The sequence below is a fragment of the Bactrocera dorsalis genome, chromosome 1 (genome assembly GCF_023373825.1).
Source record: "Bactrocera dorsalis isolate Fly_Bdor chromosome 1, ASM2337382v1, whole genome shotgun sequence".
Classification (NCBI taxonomy): Eukaryota; Metazoa; Arthropoda; class Insecta; order Diptera; family Tephritidae; genus Bactrocera; species Bactrocera dorsalis.
In genome coordinates, this window is record NC_064303.1 from 8,186,704 (window position 1) to 8,205,916 (window position 19,213).

At 31.4% G+C, this 19,213-nt stretch overlaps 1 protein-coding gene across 3 annotated transcripts in view; it reads left to right on the plus strand.

Annotated features, from left to right (window-relative positions):
• The window catches only part of LOC105221829 (gamma-aminobutyric acid type B receptor subunit 1), a 394,872-nt gene that overhangs the window by 351,697 nt on the left and 23,962 nt on the right, over positions 1 to 19,213 (plus strand). For all 3 annotated transcript variants that reach the window (XR_007422804.1, XM_049457025.1, XM_049457029.1), the window contains exon 9: positions 5,264 to 5,406. Coding sequence is in view for 2 of the 3 variants with exons in the window: in XM_049457025.1 (XP_049312982.1) it covers positions 5,264 to 5,406 (143 nt within the window). In the remaining variant the exon portion in view is untranslated. The remainder of the gene's footprint in view (positions 1 to 5,263; positions 5,407 to 19,213) is intronic.

Consider the following 19,213-nt stretch of genomic DNA (forward strand, 5'->3'; position numbering starts at 1 on the left):
TCGACCACCTAAGAGTATACATTATAACTATTAACTCTTCAACCTAAAATATCTTAATGTGTTTTCTTCATTTCGCCGCCAAAAACTGCTCTAAACAGCCTAGAAATAGAAACTTTTTAATAGAATAATTAAAAAAATATATCCACCATGTGAAATACACTTATGCCAACAATTTTTCCAGTCCGAAAGAGACTTGTTGACGGTACTCTTTTTAAAGAAAAATCTGGTTTATCGGTATAAGTAGAGAAAGAACGTGTCTTATACGCCAAATTTACACCAAAATCATTCGAACGGACCCTCACGAGATGTCGAGCTCTCTTGCCATTTCTCTACCACTTGGTTGACGATTTTCAAGCATTATTTTTGGCTCTTTTAATATTTTCATCAGTTGAAGATATCGAAGGTCGTTCAGAATGAGGTATGTCTTTATGATCCCTCGACCATCGTTGAAGGCTTTGTGCCACTCGAAAGCTTGTATTTTCGATAAAACTAAACCTACATAAGCCTTTACGACAATGAATGAAATTTCATGTGAGAATATCCTCGCTACTTCCCTAAATCTCTCAAGAAGATGAACTGTGAAAAATATAACTGACTTGGCTACTAATAAGAGCTAGAATAAGCTAAAGTATTATCTGAAATCTCTAAACATTCTGCAAGGACTATTCGCTTTTCATTTCCTTTCAATCTATAAGCCTCCATTAGCACCTACTTCAACAAAAACTCCAAATACCGGATTCCATCCACCCACAAATGAGACGTGAAAGTCAATCATATGCGCTAGCCATTTGCTTTAGTGTTGCTGCCACTCAGCCTTACAGCAATAAAAAGCGCCACACTTTGACTTAACAACTCAGCATCCAAGCCAACCAATTGGAAGTCCATGTCCACAGTTATTTCAATGCCACAGCCTACAACGAATATGTATGAAAGGCAAGTGCCGGCGTCCTTGACTCGCATGTGCTTGCATATTTAAGAAAATTATTCAAATAAGCCAGCAGCTCAATTCACACCGTCGCTCAAAGGCGGCGACCGAGCGCAGCACTCAGCCACTTCACAACAACACTCACAACTCACTCACTTCGCGCCGAACGCTTAACTTGAGCAGGTGATAAAATGAAGCTCACTTCAATGCGCAAAGCTAAGGCGGTAGAAAGGATGTTCGCACAGACAGATGAATACACAGATATACATATATACTTATGTGTACATATATATTCCAAAAGTGACTCTGCTAAAGTGAGTCGGCGCTCTTTTATAAAGCCTTTTCACTACCGACTTGCCGCTGTTGATTTGCTGACGGAAGTGCTTGAGAATAAATCATTGCTTTTTTAGGCAAATTCACCAACCTACAACAACAACAACAACAAAATTACAATTTCAGATTGTGTTGAAAAATGTAAAAAAAATAAGTACGCCGAAATCACAACAACTGTCCGCTAAGCGTATAAGAGAGCGAACAAGTCTGGCTGAGTAGGAGTGTGCCATGGCGTATACGTGAAATTGAAGGATTATTTGATTTCGTGCGGCAAATGGATGTGAAAAGTGCACTTTACCAAGCGCCAGTGGGCAATGAATTGAATTTGTCAGCCGTTGTGTAGACTCTAACACCAACACAAACATATTTTAGAGACACACACACACACACATATACATTCTCTGGCACTCGCCTATTTTATCTATTTCCACTACACACCATTTCGGCTTGTCGTCGATATTTTAATAGGCGCGCAGAGTTAGACAGCCGAAGAGACTACGAAATGCCTTGCTTGCTGCGAAAAGCAGGCAGGCGCTTGAGTGTCGATGTATGTGTGTGCATATGTATCTTCATAGATGTGTATGTATGCATGCCTCTGTGTTCCTGAAAATGGCTTCTCGAACATGCAGAGTGAAAATTGATTACATCCATACACCGCCGCCACACTGAATCGCACACACACATGCACACACCCACAAAGCAGCGTTAGCCAGTTATTTGAAATCGAATCGTTCGCTAACTGTTAAGCATTTCAAGTGTGCAACTGCAATCTAAAACGTATTTATAAATGTGAATGCCTCACTTTTTTCCATTTTACCCACTAAATGTGGTGCGCACACCTATTCGTAGCACAAGTGATACATACGTGTGTGTGTGTGTGTGTATCAATTTACATGCATTTGACGTTGAATTTGAATTGCTGGCGTGAAAAAATTATGCTGCTCCATTTGGGTATGCCTCGATTGTGGCACGTTAGGCGCAGCCGAGTGTGAATGATATATTTACAGTGGAAAAATGGTGCAAATTGCTTTTTGCGGGTTATTCGCACACACGAGTGGAGCATCAATGCAGTGATGGCATTAGTAGTCGGTGTGGTGGGGCGTATACGTAATTTTTTGTTGAGTGAATTTTAATTATTGTTATTATGTGGTTTGTTTTGGCGGTGAATGGTAGGGCAGTGGAATTGATAGCTTCATGACAGGTGAAATGCAGTTGAATGGAGAGTAACTTGGAGAGTAACTGTACATTTTTTGGAGCAGTTATATATAACAAAAAGCACTGGCTATGCCAAAATATGAATTATAAACACAAAATCAGTTAAATTTATAAGCAGGTTAAATCTTTTTTATTTCAACAGGGTTGCCATATTTTGAAAAAAATAATAATTTTTTGAAATTTTTTTTTAGTATAAACAGTAAGTATGTAAAATAACGCTGCTGTAGATTCATTCATTTTTTTATTTGGACAAGGTTGCCATATTAAGAAAATATTTAATAAAAAAAATGTTAAAAAATACTTCTCATTATAAACGACAAATCTGTAAACTAACTAACTTATTTTTTTGATTTTTAACAGGGTTGCCATATTTGGAACAAAACTCTTTGTTGAACAAATTTTGAGTCTTTACCGAAAATCAATTAAATTAATGAAGAAGTTTAATTTTTTCATATAAACAGGGTTGCCATATTTGAAAAAAAAAACGTTTGAAGAAATTTTTTCTATAAACAGAAAATCTGTAAAATAAGAGAATAAACTTAATATTTTGATATGGAAAGGGTTGTCATATTAAAAAAAAATTTTAAAACGAAGTAATTAGTCAGTTATGTGAGTTATTCCGTACCAATGAAATGAAAACGACTTACTTATGTAGCTCTTCAGACGTTATTCGAAAAAATTTAATTTGAATAGGGTTGCCATATACCGATATAGTTTTATGTTCTGAGCTATACCGAACCGATAGCAAACCCTCTTTAATTTTGAAATGCAGTATTCATAGTGCACAAAGCAATAAATATTTTTAAGAGAGTTGCCGTTTTTTCTAAATTTTGTCAACGCATAAAATTCACCAAACAAAAATAGTTTAAATTTTTATTAAAACGTTTTTTTTTTCAAAACTATTAAAAACTCTAATGCAGAATAAACAATGGAACAAATTATACAAATTTGTATGCAAATAATTTTTATAACAATATTTTTTTGCAAACAATTTAAAAAAAAGAATAATAATTTCAAATATTGTCTTAATTATTTTTTTTTTAAATACATTTTTTGCAAAAAATTATAAAAATATTATTTTAAAAACTATTAAAGAACACTAAAACCAAATAAAAAACGGTATAGTTATTATTTTTTTTTTTTGCAAATATAATTTTTATTAGTTTGTTGGAAATAAATTTTTTGTGAATTTTTTTTTTTTATTTAAAATTTTTTTTATTTTTTTAATAAAGTTTCACATTTTTTTGCTAATATTTTTTTAACACATATTACTAATTTTTATAAAAAAAAATTTCTTAAAATAAAACTTTTTTATTAATTTTTTATACATGCTACCAATTTAAAAAAATTAATTTTTACCACAAAAAAAATAGTTAATAAAAATATAAATATACAAACTAAAAAAAAAATTTTTTCGGAAAATTTCGGAAATTTTTTTTCGGAAAAAAATTTTTTTCGGATTTTTTTTTTTCGGAAATTTTTTTTATACATTTTACAGATTCTATAAAAAAAAAGATTTTCTTAAAAAACACAATTTTCAATATACGAACTAAAAATAAATATTTTTTTTTGTGGTTTTCAACTTTCATGGAATTTTTTTTTTTCCAAGTACAATTGTTCAATACTATCAATCTCAGCTGCTACTATTGAATATTGGCCTACATCTCATGCATTCACATCAACTTTAGTAATCTTTCCACATCGCCTACTGAAAAAGAAAATGAAAATAACAGTAAATCCTCTCTTCTTTCACTCCAACTCACTACACACTCATTAAAAACTTCCGGCGCTCACGAAGCGCATGATGTCACCAGCACATTGCAATTAATCGCCTCTTCTACTTTACTGCCTTTTTGCATGTGCAAAACTTTTCCCCACTGACTAGCCGCCTTGGCATTTTTCAGTCCGCCTTCGCAGAGAACTTGTGCACCACAGCATCAATGACAGTTCGATTGCCTTAATTACTGACGAAGTTGCGCCGTTCTCTCTCTGCTGGCAGCTGCACATTTAAATATTGCATAACCGCCTCTACCTCAGCGACTTGGCGAACTCTTTGCCGCTTGCTTTGCGCACAAGTTCTTGTGTTTGTGTATGTATTAAGGTTGACAACTGCATGGCATTGCAGTTAAATTGCTGTCGCAGGTAATTCTTTGCATGCTAATTTTGCGGAATGCCAATTTGTGCCAATTCGTGTGGTATTTTGTTTGCTCTTTCCCCACCACTTTCATTTTAATTTTTGAGAGCTCTCTCTCATTTTTTATTTTTTTTTTGGGAAATCTCACTGGCATAGTTTGCGCAAAAACATTTAATGGCAAAAGTCGCCAGGCATTGATTGATTTTGGTCGCAGCATTCGCTCGATTGCTTTCCTTTCTTCTTCTTGCTTCTTGCTAAACTGGGGCAGGCAATAAATTTTATTCGAGCTGCAGTTAGTTGGGAAGAGGAACAAATGCTCAAGTGTGGCGCTTGGATGAATTTTTAATGAGTTTATATGTAACTGATTTTAATGTATGCGAATTTTGAGAGTCTTCGTGATTTGACAGAGAATAATGATGGGTTAAATAGGCAAAAAATGATAGCAATGAATGTTACGTATACGGCTAGTATCACATAAGCAAAGTCTAGTTGTATCCAAAAAACAAAATTATTTTTCCCAAAAAGATATTGATCAGATGTTTCATGTAAAATATAAATAAATATAATAAATTTTCCAAAATATTTCCCAAATTTTCTTCACATTTTCAGCTCCAAAACATTTTTAATATATTTTTATATTTTCTCTCAACTTCCAGGTACCTCAGGATCGCACAATTGTACGTCGCGTCTTACGCACAGTATCGCTGCCATTATTTGTCTGCATGTGTACAATTTCAAGTTGTGGTATATTAGTAGCCTTAGCACTCATTGTATTCAACATATGGAATAAGCATAGGAGGTGAGTGCTGGATTTATATTTTTTTCATTATTGCACTGAAAATACTAAAAACTTAAAGAAATTTTAGTATTATTTATTAGTATAATTAAATTATACATAATATATGTCTTCGTCTGCTTATTCACTAAATTATATGTTATTAAATTATAAATATAAAATGACGTTGAAGTTCTAAAAATATTTTTGTTTTTAATTTTGTAAAAACAAGAAAGAATTAAAAGGCAAGCTTTTAAGACCTAAAATTATAAAGAAAAAATTATACTGCATAATACTACCTACTGAGAAGTACCAAGTGTATAAAAAGTAAACATAGAAAAAGTAAACCTACGAGTTCTTAAATTAAGCGCTCGCTAAACTGCTGTAGAGCAACAAAGCCATTTATACCCATGGAAAATTATAAAAATTAAGAAGTATTTAAAAAAACATCAAAATTGGTTGGGATTTCGAAAAAATCTCTTTTAACTTGCGTAAGGCTGTGTAGAAAAAAATTTTAAACAGAGTTTCCACCTATCAATTAAAAATTAATTTCATTAAGCATGTAAACTATTATTAGCGTTTCCCAAAAAGGTCCATTTAATTGAGTAAGACTGCTTAGAAAAAAATTCAAGCAGTGTTGCCACCTTTTAATAAAAAATTTAAATTTCATTAAGCATATACAATGTTATTAGCAATTATTCATTGAATTTTTTTTTTTTGGAAAGCTGCCAGCTCCCAAAAATAATATAATTTAGTAAGCAATTTCATAAACCTGTGGAGAATTACAAAAATTAAGAAAGAATAAAAAAATGCATGTTAAAAAAATTATTAAAAAGATTGGGATGTTCTCAGAAGCTCTAAAAAATTGCGTAAGGCTGTTTAGAAAAAAAATTGCAAACAGAGTTGCCACCTATTACTTAAAAAAAAATTAAATTTAATTAAAATGTTATTAAAAAGCTTAAAGCGAATGGTGTTCCTCAAAAGCTGTTTTCAGTTTTATAAATTTTACCAAAAAAAAGGTTACGGGTAGAGTTGCCACCTATTAAAAAAATTATGAATTTAATTAAGCATATAAGATCTTATTAAAAAACGTATCAACAATAGTTTTCCTCAAAAGCTGTTTTCAGTCTCATAAATTTCAATAAGAAAAAGTCTGCAAATAGAGTTGCCACCTACTAAAAAATTATTTAAGAAATCTTTAAGAACTACCCAGATATTATTATTATTCCTTGAAGGACTTGATACTAAAATTTCACCTCTCTTAGAGTTGCCAGCTCGCCAAAAACTAGCCAAGTTTTGTGTTGTAGAATTACAAAATTAAATAAATATCATCTTCTGAACATTTACTCTACCGAACGGCTCCTTACAGGGTTGCCATCTTAATTTTAGATAAAAACTTCCTTCAACTGATCATTTCTATTTCAAGAATTCTTAAATTGCTTCAGACTTTCACTACAATGATTTCTCTCCCCCCACTTCGCTTGCCATAAGCAGCAAGTAACATATCACAATAAGCCATCTTCTCTACAACAAACGTAATTTTTCCATTCTCCAGCTAATCTCAGCTACATTTCACCCGGGCAGGGCGACTAGTGCAAATGCTTAACGCTGTTTAAATTGTTTCCTTTCATTAGCGCGCTGCCGTTGATGTGCTTAATTAAATGGAAGCGTACAAGTGATAGGAAGACGAACGAACGCAGTAAAAGAAATATTTGCTAACTTCAGATGTTGCAGCCAATTCCGGCGGCAAGTAAGACTAGAAATAGAAATGTAATGCAACAATGTTGACAGAAATTACAAGCACATTGTTGCATTTGACTTTAATTTGTATGCTTGAATTGTGAGCTTTGTAGCACGCAGGAGCGAGTCACTGGGCAACAGCTTTATTTGCGGGGCATAGGTACATGTATAGTACAGGAGGTCCAGATTGTAATTGCTTGCAATTTACTTAAGCAGTGAGTGCATTTGCTACACATAAAGACCGCAAATACAGTTAGATGCTGACGAACGCTATTGAAACTGCGGTTACTCATACGACGTGTGGAACTCTTAGCTGAGTGCCCAAGGAGACAATATAAGTTCAGTATATGCTTAGAAGTAGGCACATTTTTGTGTTTTGAATTTAAAATTTCTCTGGGAATTTCGAATTTATCTTTGAAAATGTTATAGATAGCTTTATTATGAAAACCATAGAATATTTCTGTATGAAGAATTGAACCTGAAGATTGAGGTGGTAAATTATGGTATCAATCCTAAGTGGAAATATTCTGAGCTAAAAATAAGTAAAATAAAAAGTTGTTGTTGTAATCAAGAATTAATTATTTCCTTTATATTTGCATGAAGTCTACCTATGCATAAATGACGCCTCAGTCCCGTCCCAGCAAGTTGAGCAAAACTGAGGAAAAGTTGATGTTATCTCTGTTCCTTTCCAATTCTCTTTCTGTATTTGTTAATCTTCTTACCTCTCTCAACCCCTCTACACAATCTCTCTGCTCCATTTTTTTATTCATATTGAAGGGAGACGAGAAATTATGCCTGATCCTGTCCTTACACGTTGAGTAAATCTGATAAAGTTGGTGTTATAACTCTCTGTCCCTTTTTTTTATTCTCTTTGTGTATTTCTTAATGCTTCTGCGTCTTTCAACCCCTCGATCACTGTCTCTCTGCCCATCACTTTAGCTTTCTATATCATTCTCAATCTGTTTCTCTCTCTCAATTTTATCTTACGTTATCTCTCACATCTCAATATCTTTCTGTCCCTTTCATGTTCACACTGACTATTTATCTCCCTATCTCTCCCTCTCTTTTTCTCTCAACTGTCTGTTTCCGCCACACTCTATCTATCTCCCTCACTTCCGATTTCTCTATTTCTCCCATTCTCTATTTTTCTCAATATCCCTCTCTTTGGTATACTTGCTCTTTAGATGCGTCGCTTTCTATACCTCTCTCTTTTTCAGTCTCTCTATCGCTCACTATTGCCACTTTCTATTCCTCGCTCCCTCACACTCTCTCTCTCTTCTGATTTAATATAATAATTCTTAATCTTGCCCTTAAATTGTCTTCCACTCTATCTCTCTCTTCATCACAGGCACACTCTGACAATTGGTCTCACAATTCCTATATCTCTACTTTGCTTTGTCTCTCAGACCATCTCTTTCATACTTTCTTTGTCTATCATACACCTTTACTTATTCTCTATTTTTTCCGCTCTCTCTATTTTTCTTGATCTCTTTCTCTTCATCACACGGCCTCTTTAGATCTTTCACTATCTAGCGTCCTCACTCCCTGTGTTTTTCTTTCTCACTCTTCCGAGTAAATAAAAAATCTTCTTTTTGGCCTAAAGTTATCCCCTCCTCTAACACTTGCTCAGACAATGTCTCTCACTATCGCAATCTCTCTACCTCCTTTTTTTCACACACAGACAATTTTCCTTACTCTCCCAATCTCTCTTCCTCTTCTTATGTCTCACAACATTTCTCTCCCCCTCTACCACACTCTTTCTATATATTAAGTCTTATGAGTTAATTTGGGCTTTTTTGAAAGAGAAAGATGAAATTAGAATGAAAATAGCGAAAAGTAGAGGGAAAAAGGAAGAGGGAGTTTTTTTTTTATTTTCATGCTGTCCCTCTCTTTATTATCACCCTCCCGATCTCACTCTAATCACTAACAACCCTCCATATCTATATTTGTACCTTCTCTATCTCTCTCCTTCTCTAAAATTATCTCTCTCTCTCACACAAACTCTTTCTCTATTCCTATAACCCTCTTTCACTCTTCCGAAATAATTAGGAATATGTTTTTTGTCAATATAATAAGAGTAGGTGTGAAATAGTGTAGAAAACTCAATATAAAACTAAACTTATTTCGAAATTCTGAATATTTCTTAAATATTAAAGAAATATAGTACGGTTTCATATATGACATAGTTTTAAATTAGAAATAAATAATTAAAGAGCAATCACACTTAACTCCAGCGTATCGCATTTTTTACGCGAATTCAACAGACAACCCCACCAGCTTATAACAAAAACATATGCAACCGACAACAAAAGGGGAACAAAAATGTTCGTAACTCAAAAGTGATTATAGCAACAAACCCATTACAGAAAGAAAAGGAGCAGACGACACACACAAGCGCACAAATGTCATGAACAAGCATTTTGTAGTTAAAACAAAGGAGTTCCCCGCAAATGCAAGGAACAACCATATGTACATAAGCACTACACAGCTCTAACCAAAAAGTGGTCGGTATTCATGAAACAAATGAGTGCTTGCAACACCTGCCACTATTAAAGTCAACTCGAAGCAACACGATTTACGCTTCGATGGATTACTTTGTGCTACAGCGCTCACCTGTATTTAGAGTGAGCTCAAGGGTGAGCAGCTGAGATTTAGGGAAATTATGCATATGCTTGTATATATGTATGTGTGGGCATTTATGCTGCTTTTGCCTGCCTGGCGCTGGCATGCATTTAAGTTGCACTCAGCGAGCTGTTGTTGCTAGTTGGGGGAGTACCACAAAACCACAAGAGTAGCTATTGTTAAGCAGCAACACATTGGTAAATGCTTCTAAAACCACCAGACATACACATGCATATGTTGATTTTTAGGAAGATATGTGAGCATACAATCGCTTTTATCCAAAGTGTTGTCTTTTGGTTGCACTTTTTTGGTTTGAGTGCGTACACTTTTCATGTATTTTGGATTGGTAACATACTTTTTGCGCTGATAATGTGGTGTAGTTGGGGTTGGAAGCTAATTTTACATTTTAAAGGAACTATGGCGCATATACATATATACTCAAAATAAGAAAAAATGCTAAATTCGGTTGCACCAAAGCTAGAATATCCTTCAGTTTGTATGGCAGCTATATGTTATAGTGCTTCGATCGGAACAATTTCTTCGGAGATTATATTATTGTCTTACACAACAATTCATGTCAAATTTCGTGAAGGTATCTCGCAAAATGCAAGAGTTTACCATACAAGCTCTTGATTCCGATCGTTAATTTTGTATGACAACTATATGCTATAGTTGTTAGATCTAAAAAATTTCTTCGGAAATTGCATTATTGCTTTACATAACCACCCATGTCAAATTTCGTGAAGGTATCTCGCAAAATGCAAGAGTTTACCATACAAGCTCTTGATTTCGAACGTTCAGTTTGTATGGCGGCTATATGCTATAGTTGCTAAATATCGTCGGTTCCCGCACAGGAGCAACTTCTTGTAGAGAAAAGGATGTGGGCAAAGTTTCAGGCTGACACCTCAAAAAGTGAGGGACTGGATCCCCTATATACAGACAGACGAACAGACGTTTCCTTCTGGGTGTAATAAACTTCATGGCGAACTTGACTAACCCTGTTCCTACTATAAAAAATGGAAGTATTACTTCGATTAAACTTTGGTACTTCTGATCAAGATAAACAGCTCCAAAAACCCCCTATTACTTTATCACTTTACTCACTTGAAATAAATAGTAATTTTCAATCCTACTTGAGCATAACTATTTGTTTACTTATAGGTTTATATACATCTATATATTTGTGTATATATTCAAACTTTTGCGTTTACTTCGAAAATAAACAAAATAACTGCATGCTGTGCGTATACGCTTGAACTTCCTATAAGTTGTTGCATAAATTGCAGCTCCTTAATTTGCAAGAAACACTTCATGCATATGTGGTCATGTAGATGTATGTACATACATACAAGTATATACATATATATAATATACATATGTATTTACATCCTTTTTGTATCCATGTACATAGTTGTTTACAACAGAGTTATTTGATAGCTGCAACTTCTCATAAACTTCTAGCTAAACGCCAACTAATTAGTAGTGAAGCAGTTTTTCAAGTTACAGGTAACTCATACGCCTTGGCATACGGGTGCGCAGCTGTGATGTTGCACTTGCCGCCTGGCACATGTGTGTTATATGGTAACAAAAGCGATTTCTCAATTATGAACAGACACTTTATTCAAAAGTTTGTTGCTGTAATATTTTATTGGAAGCAAAATGAAGTATCAAAGCACTTAAATTTGTAGTTCCATATAAATAACCGATAATTAAAGCTTTCTTTTTAACATTTTTGAACAGATCAAATTTTGAAATACTGTTAAATTGTTTCGAAATGCAATACTAACATATTATCCGTAAAAATCAATTGATATTACATGTATAGTATGTTAGGAAAAACATTATAGGAAAACGTTATAGAAAAAGAGTTTACAGAAATATAAGTACGTAATCCACAATATTAAAAAAAGTATATTAAATTGTAGAAAATGTATTTCAAAGCAAATCTTTAAACATTTCTTAAAAAGTTAAAGGAAAACTTCAATAAATTTTGCAATATATTTTATAACAAAAGTTTACTCAACAAAATATAAAACTTTAAGAAAAATATTTCTGAAGTTTTTTAAGGAAAACATTTTTTATAGGAAAACTTTTATAGGACATTTAAAAAAATTATAGAAAACTTACTTGACAAAAAACAATTGTTGCAAACTTAATGATATATACTGATAATTGTAAAAGGTAAACGAGTATGATAAGAAAACTTTTATAGGAAAACTATTATAGGACATTTTTGTAAGAAAAATTATATAAAACTTACATTACAGAAAAAATTGTTGCAAAATTTGACTATTATAACATTTTTGAGAACACTTTTATACCACGATACTAAATATCCTTTTTATAGCAAATTCTATTATGCAAAGAATAACAATTTTTATACATACAAGTAAATACAAAAAGTACTTTCCATATGATTTCCTTTCATCTTTTACAATAATTGAAAAATAGACGACAAGCTTAAGTCATAAAATATGATAACAACCAACCTTCAAAGAAAAAATTATATTTTTAATAGAAAACAAAATTATGGAAAAATTTTCTATAGAAAAATAGTGTTTGAAAAGGAAAAATATTTTACGAGGAAAAAAAAGTTTTATAGAAAAGTATAAGAAAAAAAAATAAAAAAAAATTTACTTTATTTAAATAAAAAAAAAAGAAATTATAGGTAACCAGCTTTGTCTATAAATTTTTCTTAAATATTGTTTGTTTTTCGTAAAAGTTTTTAGGATAGGATATATTTGGAAAAGAATAAAAAACCATACTAGAAGTTTTTATAGACAACATATTTAAAGAAAATTTAAAATATGAAAAAAAAATAATATGAAAGGAAATCTTTTAACATTTATTGAAAAATTATGAGAAAATAAAACTTTTATGGGGAAAAAGGTGTGGAAATAACAAATTTTATGAGCGCTTGTTGCTCCTTTATAAAAAAGATTTAGTTAAAACTTTTTATAGGAAAAAGAGTTATAGGAAAGATTTTTATAGCAAAAAAGTTTTATAGGAAAATTAAAATTGTCGAATAGTTGAATTAAAAAACTTTTTATTAAAAATAATTATAATTTTTTTATAAATACAATCGAACTCCCATAACTCGAAGTTATAAATAATTCGAACTCCAGAATTTGCTATAAAAGTCAAATTAGATACAAATTTGTTTCCAAAAGAACTTTTCTAGGAAAAAAGTGTTGAGAAAGTAACCTTAATAGGAGCTTGTTGCTCTTTTATACAAAAAGTTATAAACAAGTACTTTTATAGGAAAGTTTTTATAGAAAAATTTTTTATAGGAAAACTAAAATTGTAGAATAAGTGGTTTAAAAGACAAAGTTTTGTTAAGAAGATTATAATTTTTTTCCATAACATGAATTTCTGTAACTCGAACTGTTGAACTAGCTATAGAGATCAAATTTTATGCACATTGAGGGTTTTTGCGGATTATGGTGATTCGAGTTAGGGAAGTTCAGTTGTACTTTAGAAAAAAGAATACATGTTTAAGGTAAAAAAAATTTTATGGACGTTTGTTAGACTTTAACGCAAAATAAAATTATAGGAAAACATTTTATAGAAAAAAAGTTTTTATGGATAAGTTTTTCATTAATATTTTTATAGGAACACAAATATTTAAAAATATTTACATATTGGAAATACTTTAGAGGAAAAAATAAATATCTAAAGGAGGTATTTAAGGAACATGGAAATATTAGAAAACCAAAATTAGTACAATACATAGCATAGCTAGATGAAAGCACGTGTACTTTCAGCACTAACAAAATTCATGCAACCATATAATGAATCACCACACAAGCAACGTAAGAGCTTGACAGCTTCAAATAACCACAATAGTTTTAGTAAGCACATAACGGCACATACGCACAAATGCAGCGCTGAAGTTCATGCACATGAGCAAATTTATGAAACCCACAAAGCTCGACAAATTACAGCTATTCAGTGCATGCACTAGTGTATGTGTGTCTGTGCATGCCTGCGTGCAAGCATTTAATCTACGAAGTAAACGCCACGCAACAGACGAGCACACTACAGCATACCCGCACGCGCCGCGAATAGCTGCAGCCTCGTTATTATGACTTTGGGTTCATTTGAGCGCAAGAGAATTCCTGTTGCATTGCAACAATGTACCGACGTTGAAAAAAACGACGCACCAAACGTGAAAGGAAACCAAACAATGACAGTGGGTGTTTCGGAAATGAGCGGAAAGCGGGCAACTAAGCAGCTGGGGAGCCAAACAGGTAGCCAGGCAGCGCGAGGAGAACAAAAGGCAGTGAAGATGAGAAGAAAATGTTGCATAGTTACCTGTAGGTGCTGTGGCAGCTACTGCGACCATGCACACAACAACAATAACGAGCTTACCTGCCGGCGCGCACTCACTCACAGCAACATAATTTCATATCTCTTCGCACTCAATTTGCTTTGCAATGAACTTGCAACGTTAGCGCAAAACAATGGCGAAAAAATAGAGAAATGAATGCAAACAATAGCAAATGCTCGGATGAGGAGAGCGTATAAAAAATGGAAATGTGAAGAGTAGAAAAAAAATGAAAATGCAAGGTATGGAAAATGGAAAATCCAAGAAAAAATATGAAAAAATGCAAAATATCTCAGCTAATGCACGCTCGCTGCCGGCGCATAGTGGCATCTATTGTACAGGCAAGTCGCTGCAAGGCAAACAGCAAATTGAAGAATGAAAAGCTCTGCGTTCTATTGAATTTTGTGCAGATTTATGCCGACAGGCAGTTGATTGCTCGCATTGTTGTTACACCTGTTGCTTATGCTTTCAGTAACTAGAGTTTGCTAAACACGCCGCTGTGCACTTAAGTATTAATCACTTATTAACACTATTTCGTGTTGCATGCCGCAGATTAAAAGTAACACCTGCAGGCAAATAGAATATCGAATAGTATTGAAAAGATTTTCATTAAAAGGTTGAAGATATTGGCACACAACATTAAAGAAGACAAGAAAAAGCATTAAATTCGATGCGCTGAAGCTATAATACCCTACACAAGTGCATTTTCAAAAGCATAAAAGGCATGATAAGATAATTTTCTAGCTTTTAATTGGTCGGTTTATATAACAGCTATGTGCTATAGTGGTCCGATCTGAATAATTTATTCAGAAATTGTAGTTTTTCTCTAGAAAATAATCTGAGTTGAATTTTGAAGGATTATCTTGTCAAAGCAAAAAGTTTTCCATAAAAGGACTTGATTCTGCTCGATCAGTTTGGTAGATATATGTTATAGGATCCGTTATAAAAAATTTTTATCAGAAACTTTACCATTGCTATACACAATAATCTGCGCCGAATTTCGTACAGATATGTCGTCAAATAAAAAAGATTTCCAAAAAAGAATTGAATTTTGATCGATCAGTTCATATGGCAGATATATGCTATAGTGGTCCGATCTAATCAGTTTCTTGGGGAAAATACATTGTTGATTTAAGTAATGATTCGCATAAAATTCGTGAAGATATCTCGCCAAATAAAAAAGTTGTCCATATAAGAACTTGATTTTGTCTCACTAGTTTGTATGGTAGATATATCGTATAATGATTCCATCTGTACAATATATTCGAATATTATAGCGATGACCTGTAGAGCATCCTATTTCAAATTTCTCGAAGATATTTTGACAAATAAACAACTTTCCCATACAATGACTTGAATTTTATCTATCAGTTTGTATGACAGCTATATGCTATAGTGATCCGATCTCAAAAATTTCTTGTGAGATCATAGCGCTGTATAGGATAATAATCTATGCCAAATTTCATGAAGATATCTTGACAAATAAAAAAGTTTTCCCTACAAGGACTTCAATTTCATCGGTAAGTTTAGTGGTTACTCTATCCTATAGTCATCCAATATTGGCGGTTCCGATAAATGAGCAAGTTTTAAGAAAAAAGTTACGTATGCAAAACTTCGGATCGATATCTTGAAAACGTAAGGTCCAGCTCACGTATATACAGACGGACGATTGAACATTGCAATATCGTATCAACTCATCACCTTAATCACTGATATATAGTATATATTATACTAAATTACAAACTTCATGGAAAACTTCAAATAAACTCTTCAGGGCATACAAAGAGAAAAATATATGAAGAAAATTATATCAAGATTCTACACTTTGATTTGTTTCTTACCATTGGAGTGTGTCTTAACTAAACAGGTTGGCATACAAATTGATGTCTGAAAGATAAACTTCAGGAGCTAATTTTTTCTTCTAACTGAAACAATTTCAATAATAAATTAGTCAATGTAGCAAGGACAACAATATTAATAATATATTTACATTTACTTTCCTATGCCTTCAGCGAAATATCATGTATTATGTGGGGTGTGTGTCTCGGCTAAATGATTATTATAACAAATTTGATACAGAAACTTTCCTCAATGCACTAAAAAGGTTAGTTTCTGATTAATTTTTTTGAAAAAACTATAATATTAATACATATCTATATGTCTCCACTATATGATTAATGTATTAAATTTGGTCCAGACCGAGACCTCTTTCGCATTACTTCAGGACAATGTTTCCTAGATAAAACTATTACAAGTTAGTTTCTACTCTTCTTGCATTCAATGATGCCTACGTTTTTGTAGCCTGCATCAAGCTGCTTGGATTTCCTACTGCCCATCTCTCTTTTCTAGTGCGTAGTACATAGTCGGCTATAACCGCGTAAGCCGTGTCTATGTCAATAAAGAAGAAGTACTATATATATTCCACATAAGAGGCAATTTCGCTCAGTGTTTTCTTCGCTGATTATCATTTTCCGAGCTGAGTCCTCAAATCTTGCTTTCTAATGTCCTCCGTGCTTCTTTCCATCATCGGAATTAAAAAATGGCATGATTTGCGTCGTCTAGCTGTTCGTCTCCGCAAATCTTCATCTCTACCTTTCATATTTCCATTCTGAAAATCATTACCAAAAACACTTATCTTTTTAAAATACATTCTCTTAACTAAACATAACTTTGTAATAGAAATACTTTAGAAGCAATTACTATAGTTAAACCTAAACAAAATACCTAACCTAAACTAACCACAAAGCCAATTAAAGAAAAATCGAATAGCTTTAAGCTCAAGAAAACTAACTATAAGGGTATGTAATTTGCAATAATTGGCACTTAAGCCTTGCTGCATAAATATTGTTCGATAATTATCTCTTCCCGCTTGCAATATCACCACCTTTCTGCGTATATCGTTCACACCCGACTCGTTTCGACTTTCCAAAAACCGAAACCCCACACTTCGAACGCTAATTTTAAAAAGAAACTCATCATTTTAACGCTTTAAAATTCTCTTTTATCGCACCGTTATTCGCCACAAGCCGCACCGCATGAAAATTGAATTCAAACAACCGCGGGTGCTTAAAGCCCCACAGGTGGTGATAAATAAATTAATTAATTAAAATTTAAGCGCAAAGGAAAAAATAACAATTTGCAGCAAATTGAAAATGCAAAGGAAGCACACACCCCTACATACATGCATGCACCACGTAGCACAAAGTAGGGTAAAGCGTGTTGATGCGCTTTTAAGTTTCGCCATTGCAATGGAGGCGGGGCGTATGAGTAACGCCAACAGCGCGTTGAAACTGGAGTAAAGTGGTAATGACTCGTGTGGAGTGTGCGCTATCAGCGATTTCTCATGCAAGTTTGAAAGCTGAGAAATGAAAGGCAATAAGTATGAGTGTAAGTTGAGAATGGCGTTGACATGTGTTAAATGTTATGTTATATGTATATCGCAAACTAAGTGGAAAATTGCGCTTAATAAATTTGAAATGACTTTAAATTTTTAAAATTGAATTTTAAAATTTTTTTTAAATTTTATAATTAATATATTAAAAATTTTTATTTGTAATGAAATTAAAAAAAAATATTTAAAGGTCTAAATATTAATTAACATTAGATTTTTTACATTTTTGGGCTTACCTTTTTTTTAATTTCTAACTGAAATCCGCTTTAAAAAATTTGCATTGCATTAATTATTAAAAAACTTCAAATGGAAATTAATATTTTTTAAAAATTATTATTTTTTCTCAAATTGAAAAAAAAAAATTTAAGCTTCAAAGTTTAAGAAATTCTTGAAAAAAATTATGTTTTTAAATTTTTAATAATATTAATCATATTAAATTTTTTTCTTAATCTTAGACCAGAAGAAAAAGTTTTATTTTAATTTTTTTTTTATATTAATTATTTTAAAATTTTTTCTTAAACTTTAAAATTTTATTTTTTTAAGCTTAAAATTTATTGAATAGAAAATATTAAAGAAATTTTCATTTCAAGTTCCAACTTGAGATTTTTTAAAATAAATAATTTTTGTTTTTGAAAAATATTTTTTTTTGTTTTTAATAATTTCAAATTTTAAAACTTTAACGAGCGTTCATAATTTTAAATTTCTTTCAATAATTTTTTTTTCAGCAATTTAAAAAGTTAAAAAGAAATTTCTTTAAGATTTTAGTTTTTAATATAAGAAAATGTATTCTTAAAAAAAATTTAAATTATTATTTTTTTAATATTAACGAATTAATTAATTGTTTAAAAATTTTAATGAATATCAATTTTTTTTTAACTTTAATTTTAATGAATATAAATGTTAAATTAAAATATTTTGCATATTTTTTAAATATGCATAAATTAAAGTTTTTTTAATTAAGGAATTCTTATTTCATAGATAAAATTTTTTAAAGAGTTTTTTTTTTAAATTATGGAATTCTTATTTTGCCAAATTGTTTTAATTGATTAATTAAAATTCTAAAGCTTTAGAGATGATTAATTATTTTTAATTTTTTTTTTAATTATAGTTGAGTTAATACTAAAAATTTTCAAAAATTAATTGATATTATATAAAATTTAAAATCTTCAAAATAGAATTTTTGGAAAAGACAAAATTTTTATTTTATTACAATAAAGATTTTAAATTTTATATAATATTAATTAATTTTGAACATTTTTGAGAAATTTTAATATTAATATTTTAAATTATTTATAGCATAAAAAAAACTAAAAAATAGTGCAAGCCCAAAATTCAACATTTATATTATAAGATTTGTATTAAAAAATTGTTTTTAATTTCATTAGCATAAAACTAATTAATTAAAATTAAAAAAGTTTGAAAAAATTAATTACAATTAAATTAATTAATTAATTTTAAAATTTTAAAATAGCGCAAAAAAATTTGAAATTGATATTAAAAATATTAATTAATTAATTTTAAATTTTAAATAATTTAATTTATTAATTTAATTAAATTTAAAATTTTAATTGCTTAATTTAAATTCTTAAAATTCTCAACTTATGCCAGCGACCTGTCAAATTTCATTACGCGCATATTGCTAATGCAAATCTTTTATGACCTAAAAGTATTTTAATCAACACATGAAAATTGTTTCATCGCCGCTTTTTTTATGGCAATTTATTTGCCGCCGCACTTTTATTAACGCTCAC